At 41.3% G+C, this 23,278-nt stretch overlaps 1 protein-coding gene across 2 annotated transcripts in view; it reads right to left on the bottom strand.

Moving 5' to 3' along the window:
- il34 (interleukin 34) overlaps positions 1-23,278 on the bottom strand; it is an 81,096-nt gene that overhangs the window by 12,296 nt on the left and 45,522 nt on the right. For both annotated transcript variants that reach the window (XM_077515636.1, XM_077515638.1), the window contains 5 exons: positions 16,025-16,128; positions 9,862-9,939; positions 9,703-9,780; positions 4,554-4,661; positions 891-1,071 (listed from right to left, as the gene is read on the bottom strand). In XM_077515636.1, the coding sequence (XP_077371762.1) occupies positions 891-1,071; positions 4,554-4,661; positions 9,703-9,780; positions 9,862-9,939; positions 16,025-16,128 (549 nt within the window). The remainder of the gene's footprint in view (positions 1-890; positions 1,072-4,553; positions 4,662-9,702; positions 9,781-9,861; positions 9,940-16,024; positions 16,129-23,278) is intronic.

Here is a 23,278-nt window from a genome sequence, read left to right as displayed (position 1 = left end):
CATTTATGTCTGAATTTTGGGAGGCTTGGAACGGATTAGGGCATTTACATGGAAAATGCGTCTCTACTTACAAAATTTTCTACTAAAGAACTTTCTTCCAGAACCAATTAATTTCGTAAGTAGAGGTACCACTGTATATAAAGAAAGCTCTTCATTGGCTCCCAGTTTCTTTTCGAATAAATTTTAAAATTCGTGTTTTGACTTTTACAGCGTTGCATGGTCAAGCTCCCTCTTATATCAGAGACTTGTGCCCTTAAATGCCCTCTCGTAGGTTGAGATTGTTGGATCAAAACATCCTTATGACCCATGTACTTAATTCAAGACCCGTGGTGATCGTTCATTCCATTCTTTTCAGATAGTTTATTTTATCACGTAACAGTTAATGTCTTTCCCCCCTAAAATCTTTACTTATAGATTTTACTGGTATTTTTCCAGCTTCTTTATTTTCTCTATCGTCAATTTACCCATTTTGCATGGCCACTAATAATCAAAAGTAGTCGAATTTCACTGGAGTGAACACAGCCACATTTTTTTTTTTTGCTTTTTAACCTTTCATTTACAGGACTGCTGAAGAGTTGATAAGAAAGGGGAGACCTGACTGCACAGCCCGGGAATTGAACCGGGGTCACCTACTCTGAGGACAAGCCTCGACATACGGTTGACACATGCTCAACGCAGCTGTCACTATCGCCCTGAGATTAAAAAGGTTTATGTGACTTCAGAGGCATGTTTTTCCAATTAAAATGCCCACAAGTAGAGGAGTAAATATGCACATGTACTGAAAACTTAATCAAACCCTCAACTCTTATCTTTTTATCATGTTTACAAATAAGGTGAAACCGAATTGACATCTAAGTTGATGCTGATGGGCGAAGTTGTTTTATACTCACGGTCCTGTGTTTCTGTGGTGGCAAAGCATTCACTGAAGAGGCAATGCATGGTGTGACAGAAATTGTCCAAAAGGGATTTTGGAGAAGCAAACCTCCATCTGGACAGTGGTACTCTGTCTGACTCTTCTGTTAAACAATCCCAAATGTCTTGGATTGCATCTGGAAGCTCCTGCTGGAACACCTGTACACAAACACACATTTGTTTAGTCATTTGTTTTCATCATTGTGGTGCTGAGTATCTCATGAGAAACAGAACTGCATTGCAAGGTCGTATTGAACCATTAAATAATATTTGCATTCTTCTACAATTAAAAAATCTACACATAAAAAAAGAGTTAAAATGAAATAAATGCAGAGACAAGGAGCTCACTCATGACCAAATATGTGAGTTACAACACAATCGCAACATTATTTTCACTGGATCAAATTAGATGAAAATGTTATTTGAGGCTAATTGCTAAAAATACACGTGTCCACCTCATGATCAGTAGCAACCATAACCTGACTGCTTATCTAAGATGGGCAGCTACATGGAGAGCACAGAAACTGCATCCAGTAATGACTACCACCTTTTGAGAAGTTATGTTTTATGTAAAACTGCATAGATTTCGGGAAATATTGGTCTCCTTAACCACAATTTGGGGACACTGAAATAATTGCTCTTTGAAAACTCATTATATCATTTTGCCAGAATTATCACCAAATAATACACATAAGCAATTATTAGAGGAACGATGAGGAAGAATGTAATATTAGGAATTGGGAATATTCGATCCCACTTTTTTTTTTTTCCAGACCGATACCAGTATGAGTATTCAACTCTTGAATAGTCACAATTACCAAGTATCAATACCACTAGTACTTTTAATACAAAAAATGCCCCATAAAAAAAAAAAAAAGAATGACAGATCCTTTTAAAGACAATCCTTTCAATCCCAGGGAGATTTTGCTTAAAGCAACACTAAGGAAATTTCAGTTTACATTGATTATGGCAGCGCCATATGGGAAAAGCAGTAATGTTATGCCTGAAGGAAGACCACATTTCCCATGAGGACAAGCTCATTGCGTCGTTTTTTAGCTCTTGCCAACGACTGAAAGCTGGGCCAATGTTGATCCTTGACTGCCCTTTTATCAGAGTAGCTTATCTTTTTCTTTTATCTTTTTTTTTGTCTCCTCAGACAAAACTTTTTGCAGCTTCTGCCAGGAAAGCAGTAATCGTGTGTTGACACTCAAATTGACTTCCATCTTTTTAACGAAATGGAGAAAGGGGGAAGTGACGTATGCCTTAAAGCAGTCGGTACATTTGTAGTTTTTTTTATGTGGCAGTGTTCCTACCATCTTCCTGAAAGATGCTTAGTGCCAGTAAAAGGTGATACAAACCCCCTTGGACCATGGCAAAAGTACCATTCAACTAGATTTAAGTCAATGTTTCATCAGAAGATATATAAAAATATTTTATTAAAATGAACTCCGATTGTAATGACAAGTTTGCTCCATATTATTTATTTGGTTGTGACTAACAGAAGTATGAGATTATTTGTTCCAGTTTCCAGTTTAATACATTTTGTAGAAGTACCACGCCATTGTTATTTACGTCACAACACATTCAGGGGCCTATTCACTTTGCGTCGGCTTTGCACGGCGCTAACCGTTAAAAATGGAGCAATCCGGGAGCGCCAAAGTCACTAAACACTCTGCCAACCAGATTGCGCCACGGTGCACCGGTGTTATTTGCGTGTGTGTAAATTAGGTAATTTGGATAAATTTGACGCAAAATATGCCTACCCCAAAGCAAATGAGACTCATTGATTGATATGCAGCGTCTAATTCAGTAACTCCAGTGCAAATAGCCACACCGTGTTTGCGTGACGCAAATAACGTTTTTGGAAAGTATGTATTAACCTGACGCAACCTCGATCCCGGGATCATGACGAGAGTGCATGGCATGTCGCTTTCTGACTGTTCACGAGGAGAGAGAGAGTGAGAGAGAGAGAGAGAGAGAGAGAGAGAGAGAGAGAGAGAGAGAGGGGGGGGTGGGGGGGGGGGGGGGGGGGCATTCCTCAATGTTGCTTTCGGACACATAACGTAACCCGGGCTGATCGGCAATGGCGGGGGAGGCATTTTACGATCATTTTTACGTGCCAGATGCATACTGTACGCCCACGCCAGCCTCTGAAAATATATTTAAAAATGATTTAAAAATGATTGCACCAATAATTTGTACTTTATGAATGAATGACTCGAACCTTCCTGGGTGGAGTTTGCATGTTCTCCCCGTGCCCGCGTGGGTCTTCTCCGGGTACTCCGGTCTCCTCCCACATTCCAAAGACATGCATGGCAGGTTAATTGGGCGCTCGGAATTGTCCCTAGGTGTGCGTGTGAGTGTGGATGGTTGTTCGTCTCTGTGTGCCCTGCGATTGGCTGGCAACCAGTCCAGGGTGTCCCCCGCCTACTGCCCAGAGCCAGCTGAGATAGGCGCCAGCAGCCCCCGCGACCCTTGTGAGGAATAAGCGGTCAAGAAAATGGATGGATGGATGGATGAATGAATGACGTCGTTGTCGTCCTCTCTGCTCTGTACAGCTTAATGGCGCTCTAAACACTTACTCTCGGTCCAACCTCGCTTTCTGATAATGTCATCTTTCTCGCAACTGTTACTATATCAACCATGTTCTTGGCGCAATTCCATTGCCATGTGTGGTAAATCAGGTGCAAATTTGCTCCAAGCTGTCAGTTTTGTGGGTGTGTTTGCGCCTGTATATGATTAGAGCAATATCCTTAGTGAATAGGTGGGTAACTGGGCGCAGACTGTGGGTGCAGTTGCGGTGCAATATTTCGCGCTATTACCGGACGCAGCACATTCTTAGTGAATATACCCCTCATTGCGTAGTGACATAGAATGGTGGCTGGGTCTGTGACTTCCATCCATCCATCCATCCATCCATCCATCCATCCATTTTCTAAACCGCTTGTTCCTCACAAGGGGGGTGCTGGAGCCTATCTCAGCTGGCTCTGGGCAGTAGGCAGGGGACACCCTGGACTGGTTGCCAGCCAATCGCAGGGCACACAGAGACGAACAACCATCCACACTCACAAGCACACCTAGGGACAATTCAGAGCGCCCAATTAACCTGCCATGTTTTTGGAATGTGAGAAGAGACCGGAGTACCTGGAGAAAACGCAGGCAAGCACGGGGAGACCTTGCAAACTCCACCCAGGAATGCTGAAGCCCGGACTCAATCTCACATCCTCGGCAGTTGGGAGGCGAACGTGCTAACCAGTCATCTACCGTGCTGCTCGGTCTGTGGCTTCTTCAGTCCCAAAAAGGATCACATTTTACGAGGGGAAGACATCGCAGTCCTTTAACCCTGAACAAATTCCCGCGGCTACCAATTTACAATCTTGCCTACACCAGACTCCAATCCTAATCAAATTATAAAAAAAAGGCCAAATTTTATCTCCTGATAATGACTGTCCTACCCTGATTAACCCGTGGGCCCATTCCTCTATTCATTCCAAATAATCATAAATAGGATCAATGTGACATCCGTGCGCTTCCAAATGCACTCAGAGCCTTGCGTTCCGAAGCAAACTTAATTAAGTGTTAAATTCCTTCAAGTAGTCACTTAATACTGACTTGGTAGAGAAGAATGACCGATGCCTTACCTCTGGAGGATACGACTGCACAAAGACTCCTTCGGCGTCTTGCAGACGTCTCTCTAACTCTGTAGTATAAGGACGTGAAGGATGTCTTTCTGGCATCACTCGGATTATCTGGGAATTGAATTTTGATTTAAGACTATTTTTATACATGCAAAAAATGATTTCAACATTTAGAGCTATTATAAACATTTCAGACATATTGGTAGCTTTCCCAAACAACATGCACCATGTTTGTTTGTTTTGTTAGCAGGTTGTCACTGCCACAATAGATGGTTAGATTTAGATTATAAAGTGACATTCTACAATAATGCATCAGATTTATACAGTATAGCGCTTTTCTAGACACTCAAAGACGCTTTATATTGGATACATTATTCATGCACTCACACTCTGGTGGCAGAAAACTACTTCAGCAGCCACAGCTGCCCTGGGGTAGTCTGACGGAAGTGTGGCTGCCAGTATGCGCCGAAAGGCCCTCCGACCACCACCAAACATTCGCACCTTCCATATACACCAGTGTGAGTATCACTGGAGACAATGTGTGTGAAGTGTCTTACCCAAGGAAACCACAACACATGACTTGGGGAAAGCGGGGATCGAACAGCCAACCTTCTGGTCACTAGACGACCATCTCTACCACTGAACCACGGCCGCCAGATACAATAGCGTAATATGGTATATAGTGCGGTCAATCGAATACGAGCTGAGCGTTTCTGGTGGTCTGTTTAGGGTGACCAGATGTCCCACTTTACCCTGGACAGTCTCACTTTTGAGCCTTGTGTTACAAGTCCCGGCGGATTTTGCCAGCCCCATTGTTTTGTCCCACTTTTACGCCGGTCCCGTTGCAGTTTTAAAACCAATTGTTTGGCCCATGTATATGTAGATTTGATAGATTTAATGGATGGATGGATGGATGGATGGATAGATAGATAGATAGATAGCTTTATTGTCTGTTACAGGTAAAAACGGAAATGTTTCTTTTGTAATGGCTGTAAAACAAAGTTGAAAACTCGCATTCAAACATTACAAACATCCCACACATTTAAAAACGCATTACAACAGATAAAAATAAAATAAAAAATAAATAAAAACATGAAAAAAATCTCTCAAATAGAAACCTTTCCCGCTTACCTGTATAAAATAATATGAAACATTAAATAATAAGCAGAATATTCATCCTGTAACTTATGAACAGCTCAATGACATTATGTGGAGACAGCATACTTCCTATTTATATTTCATCATCGTCATTCAGTGTTCTGAGAGTCCACTTTAGAGCACATTTGAAATAAGCTAATATAAGGGGGTTGGCTAATATATGCCATTTAACGCTTCAAAGCTGGAGCATCATTTACATTTTTTTTTTCCAATTTTCAACTGCATGAAAGTTCATTTGAGCACATTATCTTATGACAAAACACTGCAGAGGAGGAACTAGCATAAAGATAGGCATTGTGTCACAATATTTTGGACTGATATTTTTTCCTTATGTATTGTGACACTTAAGTTGATCAATATAGGCCTACACATATGGTGAGAGCGAGTGAGAACAGCTTCCACTCTCCAGGGAAGACTTTAAACTTCATGGTGTTGGAATGCTTGTGTGGTCTTTTTTTGGCAAGTCAGATGTCACTAGAGTTAAGAAAAGCTTGTGGTCCTTTTTACTAGCCCATCCAAAAGGTGTAAAATTTGATTTTGTTTCCACAGCACACTCATTCCAACATGCCTGTGTGGGAGCTTGATGTGACTTTTGGCTCCATGTTAGAACGGCAGCTATAATAATGCTAAAACTCCTTTCAGAGCATACCTTGCAATAAAATAGTAAAAACGAGGTTTTAAAAAAAACAAAAAAAAAAAGAAACATATAAATGTAAAATCAAGACTATGGGGAATGTAAAACTGAACAGATGTTTTTGAGTTTGGCTTTAAAGAAAGAAATGGAGTTTGTTTCGCGCAGGTCAGATGGTCATGTGTTTCAGAGAAAGGGAACAATAGCTGCTTTTCCACCAACAAGCCAAGGATCTTTGAATTCTGGGTAAAGGGAGTTATTGGTTGTAAAAGTTAAGCAAAGAATTTATAATTGTGTTTCCACAGCGTCTTATGCCTTGGTCAGACTACACGAAAACAGCCCGATTTCAGCCCGACCGACGTGTCGCGGACAAACGGGGCATGTCGTCAACGATTTTGGGTTGTCTTGACGTAACGTCGCCCATGTAGTGTGACACGTTCAACGACTGTTCGCCTGTTGTCCGGGACAGTTCACGACCATCACGACGAAAGTCTAGCATGTTAGAGTTTTTGCTCGTCTTGTCGCACAATGTGACATACCTACGTCGTCGTCCGTTTGGTTCCACAGCATTGACCAATAGCGAAAGGGAGCGAAACGTCAATCACACACTGAACAGCACTTTATAGCTCTTTTTATTTATGTATACATTTGTTTATTTATTTATTCATTGATTTATGTATTAATTAATTTATTTATTTATTTGTATTTATTTATCTCCTGGATATCTAATGGGATGGGGTCAGACAGGTGCAACTCGGAGGAAAAAAAAAAAAAAAGTGCAGCGCTGCGGCTGAGCGTGCACACCTCCATGCAACCCCTCGTCAGGCAACGGCGATGTGAATAAAGGACCAAAAAAATATATATATACATATTGTGACTGTTGTTCTAATAATTTCGGAGAATTGGGCATATGAGTAGGAATGGGCACATATTTAGTGAAACAGTGGCCGACGCATCTCTCTTGGCAAAACAACACGCGATGATCGGCCGGTGTCTTGTCGCGTTCAGACTTGTAGTGACAACACGTCCGGTCCACGACACGGAGCAAATTTATCTGGTAATGTGACAGCGCAACTGTTGTGTAAGACAAAACAATCGCGTAGTCTGACATCGGCATTAGACTTCTCGGTAATTATTCAAATGAGTTTGATGACACATATGAGTTTGATGAGCCCAGCCCCGCCGATGTAAAAACAACACGCCTCCAAATTTGACCAACCAATTAGCCTTGGTCAGTGCAGCCCACCCCCTCAAAGTTCCAGTCTGGCTAAGCAAGACCTTGCTGCAGAGAGAGTACTTGGATGCAGGCCTGGACTGGGCCATCTGGAGGGGCGGGACAATTCCCGATGGGTCGTCCTATATTTTGGCCCGCTAATTGGCAGGCAGGAGCCCACACATTGTTTCAAATTCATGCATTATCAGCCCATAAATAAAAAGTGTACATGTCATCTTATGTTGATTGTCTCATTAGCAGCGTTTCCATTACTTCTTTCCGCAAAAATTCTCGGTGATTAATTCAAATGAGTTTGATTGAGTCCAGTCGATGTAAAAACAACGCCCCCAAATTTGACCAATCAGCCGTGGTCATTGCAGCCCGCCTCCTCAAAGTTCCTGCCTGGCTCAGCAAGACCCTGCTGCTGAGATAGTACTTGGATGGCCCCTGGGGAATTTAATTACCCTGGTAATTGTTGTTGGTGGAAAAACGCCCTTTAAACTGAATTTTACCAAGGTAAACTGAAAAGTTCTTCAAAAGTTCCTGCGGTGGAAAAGCCCCTTATGTGACTGAATATTCTGCTCCCCGCACTGATGAGGCTGGCAGTGAGCGAGAGTAAGAACGATGATCTAAAGCAGGAATCTCACTGGGCTTGCTCGGGTGAGTGCACGCAGCATGTCGCGAGAGTTGCTTTTTTGGCAGACTCCGTTCAATGTTGTAAGACACTTGCTCGACACTCGATTCCTTTTTAGATTTTCAAACCCTTTTTCTTGCATCAGAGAAATTTTGAACATGTTCAAATTTCGATCGCTCGTTTAGATACGGGCTTAAGGGTGCAAGACGAGGTGCCACTTTGTATCATGTCTTAACAGGTATGGCGGACAGAGGTTATGTTCGGCATTCAAAGCGAGCAGGAGGATTTTGAAATGTATTTTATTTTAAATCTGGGATGATTTGGTGGATGGAAGAGGTCGAAGTTAAAGAGGAGCAGCTGAATTCTGGACCAGTTGGAATTTATGGAGGGATTTTTGAAGGAGAGCAAAACACATGGAATTGCAGCAATTGATAAGTGACGTGCGCAGGGACAACTGTGCCACATACAGTATCCAAGTTCAGAATCAGTAATTTGTTGATTTAAATTTTTTTTGAGCTATATCACCCAAGCACTACTGATTGAGAGGCCCCGATACTGCATTAAAACAGTGGAATCGGCATCGGCAAGTACTAACTAGTAACATGCCGATACCATTATTTCCAACACGAATATAGGACTTTGGATGCAGCATCTTGTGTTTTGCTTGTGCACAACATGCATGCAGAGCCAAGATATCCTGTTGGCCCTTGAATGCTCAGAACCAATGGCAGGGCAGATTTTTCATGTTGTTGGAAAAAAATAAATAAATAAATAAATAAAATAAAACCTTGGTATCAGTACGGTATCGGCATCGGCTGATATTGCAAAACTGGAAAATCGGAATCGGTATCGGGGGTTAAAAAAAAATGGTATTGGAACAACACTTGAATTGAATATTGAATACTGCCAGAGTTTTTTCTGCTTAGGAGGCAAATCAAGTTCTTTTCTTGACACTAGGGTTGCATGATAATATCGGTGGCAATTATCGACCAATTTGACGTCAAACAGATAAACCAGATAACAGAGAAATCTGCCGATAATTATCGGTAATTTGATTTCATACAGATAAACCAGATAATAGGAGAAATCCACCAATAATTAGAGACATGCCACATTGGTCCATCTGTTGTGGTTTGTGGCTCATATCAATAAAATTCAGCTTCATGGTGCTTTACATACATTGAAACATTGTGCAAAATTTATACAATGTTTCAATGTATTTGTTAGACTTATAGAAGGACTCAAAAGGATATTTGTATTCAAGTTAATTTTGCAAACAATTATCAGCGTACATATCGGTTATCGACACTGGCAGTTCTATATTACTAGTTTATCAGTATCGGTTGAAAATAGCATTATCGTGCATCCCTACTTGACACCGGCCTATTTCAGACGAAAGTGCTGCAAAAAGCCCTCCACAAAAAGGTTTTGGACCTTCCCGGTATCACTGTATTTTTACCACTTGCAGAAGCCTTCGACCATCAATTAAACATTTAGGCCAAAAATGGGTGCTTACCTTTTTTAACACGCCATGGTTAACAAGGAACCACATCCTCTGGAGGTGAACTTCTTCCAAGTTGCCCACCTGTAACTTCTAAAAGAAGAGGAAGAAGATAAACAGAAAGCAACAAACCGGAGTGAAATGTTGACTCAAACGACGTATTAAAGCGCTTACCATTTTTCTGATGCTTGATAGTTTAAAAACTTCCTCGTGATGAACCCTGATGGTGTAGTTGACAGGGAAATTATGCTTCTGCAACACATAAATAACCCCTAACGTTTGTAATTTAGACATGTTTTTCCAAGTCATTAAGCATAAACTATTAAATATAGAAGATATATACTGTACACAAATCAAATAAACAAACCCGTTAAAAACATTTACTGTAAACCGAAGTAAAAACAGAAACCATTAAATTAAAAAATGCACGTTCTGAAAATCGTACACTGAGGGGCATATTCACTAAAGGTTTGCATCACCTTTGCACGGCGCTAACCGGTAAAAATGGAGCAATCCGGGAGCGCCTAATTCACTAAACACTCTGCCAACCAGATTGCACCACGGCGCGCCGGTGTTATTTGTGGGTATGTAAATTAGGTAATTTGCATACATTTGACGCAAAATATGCCCACCCCAATGCAAATGAGACTCATTGATATACAGGGTCTAATTCACTAACGCCAGCGCTAATAGCCACCAGGGATTTGCGTGACGCAAATAACATGTATGGAAAGCATGTATATAGCACTTCTCTCTCTGGCGGATCATGCAGAGAGGGGAGAGAGGGGAGAGAGAGAGAGAGAGAGAGAGAGAGAGAGAGAGAGAGAGAGAGAGAGAGAGAGAGAGAGAGAGAGAGAGAGAGAGAGAGAGAGAGAGAGAGAGAGGAGGGGGGGGGAGGGGGACATTTTTCTATGTTGGTTTAAGACACATAACGTAACCCAGGCTGATCGGCAATGGCGGGGAGGCATTTTACGATAATTTTTACGTGCCAGATGCATACTGTACGCCCACGCCAACCTCTGACAATATATTTTTAAAGAACAATCGCATCAATAATTTGTACTTTATGAGTGAATGATGCCGTTGTCGTCCTCTCTGTTCTGTACAGCTTAATGCAGTGGTGTCAAACATAAGGCCCGTGGGCCGGATCAGGCCCGCAACGGGGTTTAATCCGGCCCACGAGATGATTTTGTAAAAAAAAAAAAAAAAAAAAAAAGTACTGTCGGACTAATTAATGAGCCGGCCGGCCACAATCAAAATATATATAATTTCTAATTTCCCAAGCAGTCCTCAGATGAGCAATACAACTTGTACAGGAGAATTGTCCTGGATATCATTATTTTACACACAACTTAGTTATGTTTTTTTTTTAATTATTTCTGTATTTATTTATTTATTTTAATCATAGATCGACAAACGTGTTAAATACGCCACAAATTAAATTACTGGTAACACAAATAGATATGACAAGGAATAGCATCCTTATAACGTCATTAACTGCGCCACGCAATGCATTCTGGGAACAATATATGCAAAACAGGTCGATTCAACACATCCAGACATCAGTGTTGCCGCGTTCCATTTGCATTTGTATTTTTTGGAACAATATGATTACAGCTGAGCTCTGTAATTAGGGCAGGCACACAAATAGCAAAAATCTGCGTATAATTGACGGCAATCGTTTTTAAGTTATATACCGATATTTTACCGATGCGGCCCAATTGATAATATATTTTCCTCCATGCGGCCCCTGAGCTAACATGAGTTTGACACCCCTGGCTTAATGGTTCCATAAACGCTTACTCTCAGTCCAACCTCACTTTCTGATAATGTCATCTTCCTTGCAACTGTTACTATAACAACCATGTTGTTGCCGCAAATCCATTGCCATGTGTGGTAAATCAGGTGCAAATTTGCTCCAAGCTGTCAGTTTTGTGGGCGTGCTTGCGCCGGTATATGATTAGAGCAATATCCTTAGTGAATAGGTGGGTAACTGGAGCAGACTGCGGGTGCAGTTGTGGTGCAATATTTCGCGCTATTACCGGACGCAGCGCATTCTTAGTGAATATATATATAATATATATAAATGCTGGGGGCCGACCTAATTTGAACCAATGGTATGCAAAGTTTAATATTTATATTATGTATTTGTTTACTTCCATTTGTTCTCTCCCCAGTGTTAGTGCTTGTGGAGCTACATACTATTTGCACATCTGCATTCACTCGCAGGCTGTTTCATGTGTGCATCAGTCTAAATCTAAACACAGCCATACTGATAAAAGCATTTAATTAAAAATGGGAACTTGGGTGACTGTATTCACATTCGCCGAACACATTGCTGATATTGGTGAGAAACCGCCTATTTCAAAATTTGGTAAATGTGTTATTTTTACAAATTACTGACCAATCTTAAATGTTGGAAATGGTTTCCTCTCTTTGACGATGCAAAGTTAACGGGCAAACAAACGTCAGGTTTTGTTTGTTTGTTTATTTGTTTGTTTCTGTCTCTTGAAAAGTGTTGATTTTGTAGGTTTAGCCTTTAGTTGGCCTGGCTCTTCCACTACATTTGTTTGGATGGAGGTGACCTCGGCATTACTCCACCGTGTGCCACTCAGTTTTCCTTTGCCTCTAATGTAACATATTCAGACTGTTTTTGATGGTGTAGATAGATGGTGGCAGTTGTATTGACGGTAGTTGATTTATATTAGATTTTATGTATAGTATATTGACTAATTCCAATTCAGTGTGTCTTTTTTTCAGTATGTTGTTCTGATCCCATATCCAAACTATGCCACTTGGGAGCTAAAAATCAGAATTTTGTTACTTCAACAATGCAGTATGAGATGTTGAAGAAGTAGCGTTTAAATTCAAACTGACATTTGTAAATTGGACGCAAGACAAAACGATGAATGTACATACTCGGAAATATTCCACTCCATGTGCTTGAGATGATTAAAGCCTCTACTCTACCGCGGGTTACTTGGGTGCCTCTCCATGGTTTTGCTTTGACATGCTTTTGCTTTGACATGAACTGAATAGCAGTAGTGTGTTGGATTTCTCGCATACACAAACCAACACAGATTCACATTACAAACCAGTGACAATGACTGCCTTGATGTGCAGTGAGTAGCAGACACACTGCAAAATTATGAAGACATCTGTTCTTGTACGGATTTTACACAAATTGAATTAATAGATTCAGTATGTTCCAACACCGTGTCTGGTCTCAATGAATAGTGTCATGCTGCCATAATTTCTCCAAGAATTGTGGCCTCCAGAGCAGGACTTGTTGTCTCTTCTCAACGGGTGTGTTATTCATTTAAAAAAAAATGGGTGCCTCACCCCAATTAGACGCCTCCTCTATGGTATTACCTTTAATCCAAAAATATCATTTACAGCACGTTGAAATTGAAGAATTACCGGTAACTGCTAATCCCATGTGAATGTGACTGCTAATCAGAAAAGCAGCACCTACTGAGACTGACAAGCAGTCTCTGAGATGAATGGCCCTATTTTCATGTTAAGTGCAGTCTAGCTGTGTGCATGAGTAGATTTTCTTTTTTTTTTGGTATTTTGCTACACGAGCACGGATAGAAGAGTGAGTTTGTGCCGTTGCGGGAGTGAACACAGCTGACTCCCGACGCAAAGTGTATTCACAGTAAAATAAACTGCAAGAAGATCTCCATGGGACATGTCATTTTTGGGTCTACGAACATAGAGTTGATGTGCCTTACCAAAAAGCTCCAACTTTGTCTCATCTGTCCAAAGGATATTCTCTCAAAAGCTTTGTGGCTTGTCAATAGGGATGTAAACAATATCCAAACATCACGATACAATATTATCACGATATGAAGGTCACAATACGATAATTATCACGATATTGTGGGGTCGTGGCGATATTTAAAAAAGATCACAATATTGTAAAAAAAAAAAAAAAAAAAAAGAGCTCATACTAAATATTGTGCTTTTGTGCATAACAGCAATGCATCTCTAACAACAATAGTGAGGCACTTACTTCCTAATGCAAGCACACATTGATTGCTTCACAAGCAAATTAGGTTCTCCTTCATCTGACAATTAGCATAGATTTTGAACATAGAAGGCCAAAACATCCATAATGAAAATTAAATTTCACTAATAAACTAGCCACTAGAGGGTGCTAGAACTGCAGAAATGGAAATCAACCTGACTTATTTAACAGATGTGTTCCTTTTAAATATTGTGAACATGACGACGACGATATTGTGGCAGTTTTACTATCACAATATTGCCCTTATTGTGACATCCCTTCTTGTCAATATGCATTTTCACAAATTTCAGTCTCATTTTTTTATATAATGATTTGCTCACCAAAAAAAAAAAAGAATAAATGAAAATGAACGAGGCTTGGTAATATACTGGGGTTGCTTTGCTTCATCTGGCACATGTGACAACGCATGCAGACCTAGCCTGGGCCGACTTCTATAAAAAAAATATATGTCTGTCCCAAAGACATAATCGATCATCACTAAATATGTGTTCATCCCAGCTCATATGCCCAAATTTCTGAAATTATTAGAACGACAGTCACAATATATATATTTTTTTGTACTCTATTCACCTCGCCGTTGCCTGACGATGGCGATTATGTTAGGAGGTTCCTATACATAAAATAAAAAATGAATGTGACTTTTGATATTTTTAGAGTGATTTGTGGAGGTGATAAGTGCACATGGAGGCCTACATTACAGTGCGGAGAAGTCATGCTCGCCGGTGTGCAGGACTTCATTTTTTTTTCTTTTTTTCGCTCCTCTAAGTAGAAGAACCTGAATGTAGTGCGAGCTAAACTATGGCAATAGGCCCATATAGAGAATATGTATTGCTCATATTAAATGGCAACAAATATGCACAATGCATGCGCTCTCCATGCAGCGGCAGCGCTGCAGCGAGCACATTTTTTTTGTTTTGTTTCCAGGTTGCACCTGTCTGGCCCCATTATCACATGAGATATCCAGGGTAGAAAATAAATAAATAAAAAGAGCTCTAAAGTGCTGGTCAGTGTCTGACATTTCGCTCCCTCTCTCTATTGGCCAATGCTGCGGAACCATTCAGACGATGACGTAGGTATGTCACATTGTGCGACAGGACGAGCAAAAATTGTGACATGCTAGACTTTTGTTGTGATTGTCGTGAACCATGCCAGACGACAGGCGACCAATCGTTGAACGTGTCACACTGTACGGGCGATGCTATGCCAAGACGACCCAAAATCGTTTATGACATGCCCCGTTTGACATGTTGGTCGGGCCAAAATCGGGCTATTTTCTTGTAGTCTGACCAAGGCATTAGCTTTCTATGGAATTCATGCTCATGTGCAACATTCCTTCACATGCTTATTGTGACTGTTGTCAACAAATTAAGGGCAAATCTTCAATTTGGACAAAATGACCAGCAACACATAACTGATGATTGAAAAAAAAAAAAAAAAAAAAAAAAAAACAGTAAGTCAATTCTTAAATCTATTTTGCACTACTATGACCTGACCACCTCAGTCCAGCAGCCTTAACTCCTCAAAGAAATACTTCATGTGGCATGGTCGTTGTAAATGACCCTATTATTTTTGGTATTGTATTTTTTGCACTGCAGAATTGTTTTGTTCCGTTGTGCTATTGTAGTATAGGTGACGGTTTTATTTTGATGTAAACAGGAAATGGTGTCATAAATCGAGAGGAAATGACGTAATTAATCAACATACCGCCACTAGTAGCGTCGTTCCAAGGTCAAGGAAGACGTGTGTGCGCGCCAGAGAGACAGAGAGAAGGAAAACAGCTAAAGTTAAGATTCACCGACTGGTTTATTAGCACCTGGTTGAGAAGGGAACGAGGTGCGTATGAGTCATGTTTACTGTTTAATATCACTACATTTCACATTGTTTGTGTGATTTGCTGCATTGTGAAACAATGTTTTCACCCACGCACCACGCTATGGCTCAAAATTCTGTTTTGTTTACCGAGAATTTGTATTTTGTATGGTTTATATTTTTTTGTTATAAGGAAATGACAAAGGGAAAGGTTCAAATTTGTTTGTATATACTATGTCAATTGTAGGCAAAAAGGCTTGTAAAGGCTATAGAACAATAAAGCAATTCATTTACAGTATGGCTTAAATAGGGTAAAATGTATGCACAGAGCATGCCGTTTGAGTTGTTAATGGTATTTTATTTTATTTTATATTGTAGTTCTTACGGTGTGTTCACAATAAGGGAAGGTCAATAGAAGATTGTGAACCATTCGTTGGAGAAACCACCTTTATTTAAACCCAGGATGCTACAGTCGTAAACTTGCCATCATTCTCTTACCATGTAGCGTCGCCTGTGGCTTAGATTGTCATTAAGCGTCCTCAAGGGAGTGCACATGCTCGGGGGCGTTGTTGCCATCAGAATAGGCAGGAGCAGAAGCAGACCTATGAACACAAAATGAACACCAACAATGTGAACTGGGGAAAATCAAGGATATGAACTTTTGGTGTGCGTTACATTTGACTGGAAAATAACACTCACTACACCACCATGTTAGAGTGTTACAGTACCTTTGTAAAAATATTTGACATATCTATCCTTGATCTCAGCAGGAATAGAAATACTGTCAGACCTTGACAAAACAATGTCCAATTCGCAGAGAAAGCACAGTTTTGTTACACCGACCTTAGAAAGACACTTGACCTAAAGATTCCCCACAGGGAGTATATCGTGGGAGGAGCTCTTAATGCACACCAGATTAGATGTTCAGTACATCCAAGCCAACATCTCCGCACGAGTCTCTTTACTCTGCAAACAGCCTTGCCTGGACTGCATGACCACGGCTATAAATTTAACCATGCAGCCAATCAAACTGTTGAATAATATCTGTCCACATGCATCAGTCAGAGACCATGTCCTCCATGATCCAAACCAGCACCCTTTCAGGTTGTTTCAATCCAATTTGAATTTATTTTCCTATAGGTGATTTTTGTTTGGTCATGTGTGAACACACTATTCAAACTCAAGTACACTACGGTCTCGATTCTAAATAAACTGTCGAGGTGTCGTTGTGCTGAGAAAGCCATTCATTCTACTCTCAGTGACAGTGAACAAGATAAGCAGCAAAGAACAGATGGATGGGTGAAGAATTTCGGAACTGCGGCAAACCAGCCATAAATTGTGGGAGCGTGTTAAGTTACCAAGATGGGTTACAGAGTGCTAAAAATGGCCAGGCCTGGTTCTCACAAGAGCCCCATTGAAAGCTTAAAGCTACTCTATGTAGGATTTCCCAAAAAAATATCTTAACAATAGCCTTTTTATTTGACCATTTATGACTGAAACATATTGTAATTAGTAGATCAACATCTTCGCTGTTCACAATGGGTACTCCTACAAGCCTCTGGCCAATATTATTTAGGAAGCGTCCGGTCCGAATCCTTCGAATTTCCCGCCCTCTGTCTGCGGGATGTGACGTCATGCGCGTCATCGTCAGTTGTTTCCTGTCGCGCGAAGACGGAACTAGTACAGATTTTCGCTGCCCCAGACACCCGCTGTTACTCCGCGGAAGGCTGTTAAAAAAAATAAAAATGAAAACAATGTCAAGTGCCACGAAAAAAAAATACAAATCTAAACTTGATAGTGACCGACGTCGGGCAAGACCGAGAGTGAACATTGGTTTGACATTTCAGCGTTGGAGAGAGTTGAGATCAGACTTGGATTAGAAAAGTGATTCACAGCTGGCTTTCTTTCTACTCCAAAAGGTAAGAAGCGAGTATCTTGACATTTAGAAGAAAATGTGTTGTTTTCAAATAGCAGTAACCTCAAGATCGATCACTTCTCGGTCGTAACTATTGGGGTGAAAGTGAGGTGGACGGCAACATTTAGCGTGAAAGTGGCGGCAAAGTTGAATGTAGTAGAACAGAATGACTTTTATGAAGAACAGACGTTCCATTCCGCGGCGTTTCAATCAGGCTAAATGTCGCCTTATTTTCCTCTGTGAAAACAGCCTATTGTAGCTACATTATGCTAACGGAATGTGAACGGTACTACTGAATGGCGATAACATTCACGGCCATATCACACTAAGTAGTGAATGGGTCTATATGTTTTTCACAATCGTCACTTCCATAAATGACAGCCCACCTTTCGGCTCATGCACAATGACGCTAACCTGGGGGCGACATACACTAATAATGACTAGAATCAGGTTGACGCCCGTCGAGCAGGGTGACTACAATATGTAACTGCATATTAACATCGGAATGAGGTCCAATTAATTGACGTAATTTGCACATCGTTTTGGAGTACAGCACAGGACTGGACTTCGACCGACTAAAGCAATATGATCTGCACGTCCCGTGGACATCAATTGTTTAGTGGGGATCGAGAGTCTCATTCCGTGAAGTGGCCAGCTTTGTATAACATTATAAAACTTCTTACCTCTGAAAACATAGTTTAATTGGATATGAAGAGCCCAGTCTTCAATATTGAGGTCGTGCACGTACGAGTGCGCGCAGCGTGTACGAGCGTGCAGTTTGTTTTCGGCCACAGGTGGCAGTAGAGATTTTAAATTTCAAATCTTACATATAGCTGCTTTAATATTATTGCAGTAAATCATACCGATGTTGGACTCAGGAGATTGTCAGAATGTGTTCTGAGAAATGGTTAATCATGCTTCTCTACATGGCAGGCAGATGGAATTGTTGCCAGACTACATTGTTCCAACAAGTAATGGTGGCATACCGCTATGTCTTTCCTTACCCCGGGTTTTCACCGGATGCGGTTGCGGTGCGGTTGCGGTGCGTTCCGGCGACGCAAGCAATTAGATTCCATTCATTCGAATGGTGCAGTTTACACCGCTTGCGGGTGCGTTGCGTGTCGACTGCGTCTCAGCTGCGGCGTGCCACAGCCCTTCCGTAAGGATAGCCTATTTTCTATTTTTGCCGGACGCCGCAGCGGTAGGCCTCCGGCAAATGGCAAGCTAGCACAAAACACATCGAGCGGGACAGGAAGACCGACGCAGTTTCAAAATAAATTTCCGGTTACCTTTCAAGATAAAACACTCGCCAGCTCCTATTTCGCAAGCATGCTAGCAAAACGTGATGTGGGCGTAGACGGGCCTGGAGTTAACGTGCGAGGTGCTCATTCACGGTTTAGACACCAGCGAACATGGACGAGGAGAGGTTTATATTGGAGGTAGAAAGCCACAAAATAATAAAAGTCCACCTCTCTTTCTGCTTCTCTGTTGAGCACAGACTTTCTGTGTGTTTGTCGTTGTTTTTAATGCCACATGATCGCGCGCGGTCACGCGAGACACGGCGGGAAGTGGTCGGCGACGGAGCTGCCGGACCGCAGCTGTGTGGAGCCGGTGTGGATTGGCCAAAAAATTGACCCGTCCGGAGCACGCTGTCAAGACGCACCGCACCGCAGCCGCACCGCAACCGCAACCGGTGTAAACCCGGGGTTACACACCTTCATTGGCCCTTAATCTCAATTCATTAGCTCACCAGCAAATTATTACCAAATATCTTTGATTAATGTTAAAGCAGCAATGAACAAAGTTTTCAGTCCAGCTTTAGACACATTGACAGTGAGCATATTTTAGGTAATTGGCTTTGTTTGCTCCAAAGTTGAGTATAGAAACAAAATGCTGCTTCACTTTGTTTAGTTCTTGTTCCGAAAACAGTAAGAACCCGGTTCTAAGGTTTCCATCAGCCAGCAGTGCACGTGATGTTTCCAAAGATATTTGTGAGGCAGATGTGCATCAGTTGAGGGTTCATCTATTCATTAGACTAAATCAAAAACACATGTCCTTCCTTCAGAATTTTAGTTTCCATGAAGGCAACTGTGTTTGAAAGCACAGGCTGTGCGAATCCACTTCCCGCCAAGGAGACCACAGTTGTACGGGTGGATATGTGTGTGTGACGAGAGGGGAAAAAAACAAAACAAAAAAAACTGTTCGCTAAGCACGGGGCTGTTGCGTTTTGGCGTGTTTATGTTTATCACCGTTGCAAATTGGCATTAAATAATTGCCATGGTGATGAGCCAACTCTCCCCGGCTTTGATTCTTGTTCCTGAATTGAATTGAACTTCCTGAATTGGCCATAAAATGCAGCGGAATCTCCACTCTGTGACGTCCCAGCCGTAGCGACACCCCGACTTGGAGTGAAACTACAGCGGGCCCCGATGTGTATTGTGATGTGTAATGCACACAAGTATGAAGGAAAACAAACAAACGCACGAGCGGAGCAGAGCCGTAACGTCTACGCTGTAGCCTGACGCAGAAGTATAACGAGGCCTTCTATGTAGCTGTGCTTGAGGATAAAAACTGGCTTAGTGGCAGACATTCATCTAAACCAGGGGTCACTTCGAGAGCCCCTATCCAGCCTGTTTTCCATGTCTCCATCCTTTCGCACAGCTGAATCTAATGATCAGCTAATCAGCAAGCTTTGCAGAAGCCTGATAACGATCCGATCATGAATCAGGTGTGTTAGTGGAGAGAAATATGGAAAACTGGATAGTGGCTCTCGAGGACCGAACTTGGAGACCCCTGATCTAAACTTTACCCCTGCTGGAACTATGTCTAAGTTTTGGTGCAGGTACACACAATTTTAGCTGATTTCACCGGGGCACAGGCAGACAGATTCTGAGCTCCGTGAACATGTGTGCTGGGGTTGGGTGGGTTACACACGGACATGAACGATCATGGAGGAAGGTGCTTCACAGGAATGCTCATTTCACACAAATGTAATCACATTCACACCATCCGCCTGTGCAAGTCTGCTGGTCTGGAGTTGTAAACATACTTTGCATGCTTTGACCCGCCGCAAGACTCAACAAATCAGTTTCTTCTTCTGCCATGTCAAGAACTATCAGTGAGACCCTCGCCTGCTAGCACGTGTCTATGAAAATACCGACACAAGGTCTAATCCACCTCGGTGCAGATTTCAACAGCACATCACTCTAGACTTGTGCTGGCACGAAAATGAAAACTCTTTGGTCACTAATTAATGTAAAAGAGCAACCAGTTCCATATATACTTCTGAAATAAGTCATGTCTTTGTTGTCACTGCGCTTGCTAGCTCTGTGAACACTGGTTGGGCAATGTACTAAAATACTGACCTTTGAACTATACAGTTTTTTTGTTTTTGTTTTTTTTAATATTGTTATTTGCCAATTTCTACCAATGTGTATATTGTGTAATTTACAAAGACTCACAACTTTTTTTTTGTTGCTATCGGAATTAGACGCAGTTCATTGGTAAGTTGCTCAATTTTTCTTCAGAATCTAACTCATCTTTATAAATCACGTGATCGATATCCGTGCATCTCATGGCTGCCGCGGGGCTGATCAGATTAACGGAGCGGAACATGTGAGCGGCAGATTGAAATGGATCACGTCACATGTAAACAGATGATCACAGATCTTCAATTAGAATGATTTCAATCGGAATGACAAAAAAAAGTTTCCATGTAAACATAGCTACTGAGAAATGTACGCGTATGTCTTACCTAATTGAACAGTACAAAAAATATTGATTTTGTTTGCCTTTTTAGACACTAACCAGGTTTTCATGGAGACTTTCTTTGTCATTCTGATTGAAATAATTCTGACTGAATTTCTGCAGTCACCTGTTGCATGTGACGTGCTCCATTATGATCTGCTGTTTACATGTTCCATTCCATTAATCTGATGAAACCCGTGAGAGCCGGGAGACGCACAGATATCGATCATGTGATATATCAAGATGAGTTAATTCGTCATTTAGCACAGCCCCAGATAGCAAGATGACATTGAATAAACATTGATTTTCCATCCAGATAATCAGTAAATAAATGAAACATACATGTTACCGATCTCAGCCCAGTAACATCACACATGCTAGCGTGCAGGAAAAGTAAGATTATACGATGTGTTTATGGCATAGCATCTTTCTATTTCAATAACGGATAAGCGCCTGATGGTATTACAACTCAGCGGCGTCTCATTGATTGAATAAAGAGTAACATATTTTATTTTAGTCTGTCTTTGGTTTCATTAATAAAACATATGGGCAAATCTATCCTCTATAGATTGGAAAATTTGAGGAAAGCTAAAAACAAACAAACAAAAAAACCTATTTGGGACATTTCACAAGTAAACAGGTTGAATTGAAATGATAAAAAGAGCATCCCTGAAGGATCAGTTGTTCACGATCAAGGAGAGGTTCACTACTTTGTGCAATTGTGTGAGTAATAGTCCATCACTTAAAAATGTTTCTCAATGTGCAATTGCAAGGAATTTCGCAATTTAATTGTCTACAGTCCAGAATATCATCAAAAGATTCAGAAAATCTGGAAATGTTTCTGCACGTAAGAGGCAAGGCCAAAAACCAACATTGAATGTCTGTCAACTTCGATCCCTCAGGCGGTGCTGCATTGAAAACTGGCATCCATCATTGTGTAAAGGGTATTGCCATGTGGGCTCAGGAACACTTCAGAAAACCAATGTCAGTTAATGCAGTTCACCGTAGGGGAATCTTTGACTCGCTCATGATTCAATGTGATTCTTGTGATTTTCGATTCAAAATGATTTAATTGCCAGTGATTTCTGCTTCAATCTATGGATGTGCAAAGAATTGTCAGAATTGCCAAGACCTACTCCGGTCTGCTTTGCAAGACAGAATGACATATGGAGACATTAAAGTGTCTGTCTTTTTCTTTCTTTTTTTTTTTAAGACATAATTGTAAGAAAAGTACCTTTTTCCACAAACATAGCACGTGGACAACAGCTGCTACTTTGCTAGAAATTGTATAGCTTTTATAGTATAAAATATATAAATGAAATCGAATTTGGGACATTTTATATTGATTCTGAATCATAGTAAATAAGAATCTCAATTCTTATGCGAATAGATTTCTTTGGCACACATCTAGTTCTTTGCTACATCTACATTTTTGGTAGTTAGTTTTCACTCCCTTAATATTTTCAGAGTTAAAAGGTCTCCAGAGGAGGTGTTATTTATTTCACAGTTGATCACTTCGCGCTCTATTTTTGTGCCCAGTCCAAGTCTATTGAGTAAGGTGCAGCCTAAATCTGTGCAGAGGTGAGTTTGATCTTGTATTGGATTTTAAAAAGGGCTTTTTGTGCTGTCATGAGTGTGAACACAGCCGACTGTTTTTGTTGCCAATCAAAGTGGCTTCCCTTTAAATTTGGAGCGCAAGAAGCACGCTGATCGTTTGTGACATGGCAGAAAAAGAAATTGAATTGCTGGAGTCCGGTAGCAGGTCGAAGCATGCAAAAGTGCGTTCATAAGGGATTGCAAGCCATCGGTGGAAAAAATAAAGTTAGCCAGGGAGATCGCAGATCAGTGAATGGGGCACTTGGACATCGCCTTCCACACCAATTATTCATGTCTCGCTGGGCCACATCCACAGTCTCTGACAAGCCCTTGAACTCAAAATAATAACCTTAACCTGTCCCGGGGTTTACACCGGATGCAGTTGCGGTGCATTCCGGCGACGCAAGCAATTAGATTCCATTCATTCGAATGGTGCAGTTTACACCGCTTGCGGGTGCGTTGCGTGTCGACTGCGTCTCAGCTGCTGCGTGCCG

The sequence above is a fragment of the Festucalex cinctus genome, chromosome 3, assembly GCF_051991245.1.
Source record: "Festucalex cinctus isolate MCC-2025b chromosome 3, RoL_Fcin_1.0, whole genome shotgun sequence".
Taxonomy (NCBI): domain Eukaryota; kingdom Metazoa; phylum Chordata; class Actinopteri; order Syngnathiformes; family Syngnathidae; genus Festucalex; species Festucalex cinctus.
The sequence above is the reverse complement of the archived record's forward strand: the minus strand, read 5'-3'. Positions and strand labels throughout refer to the sequence as shown.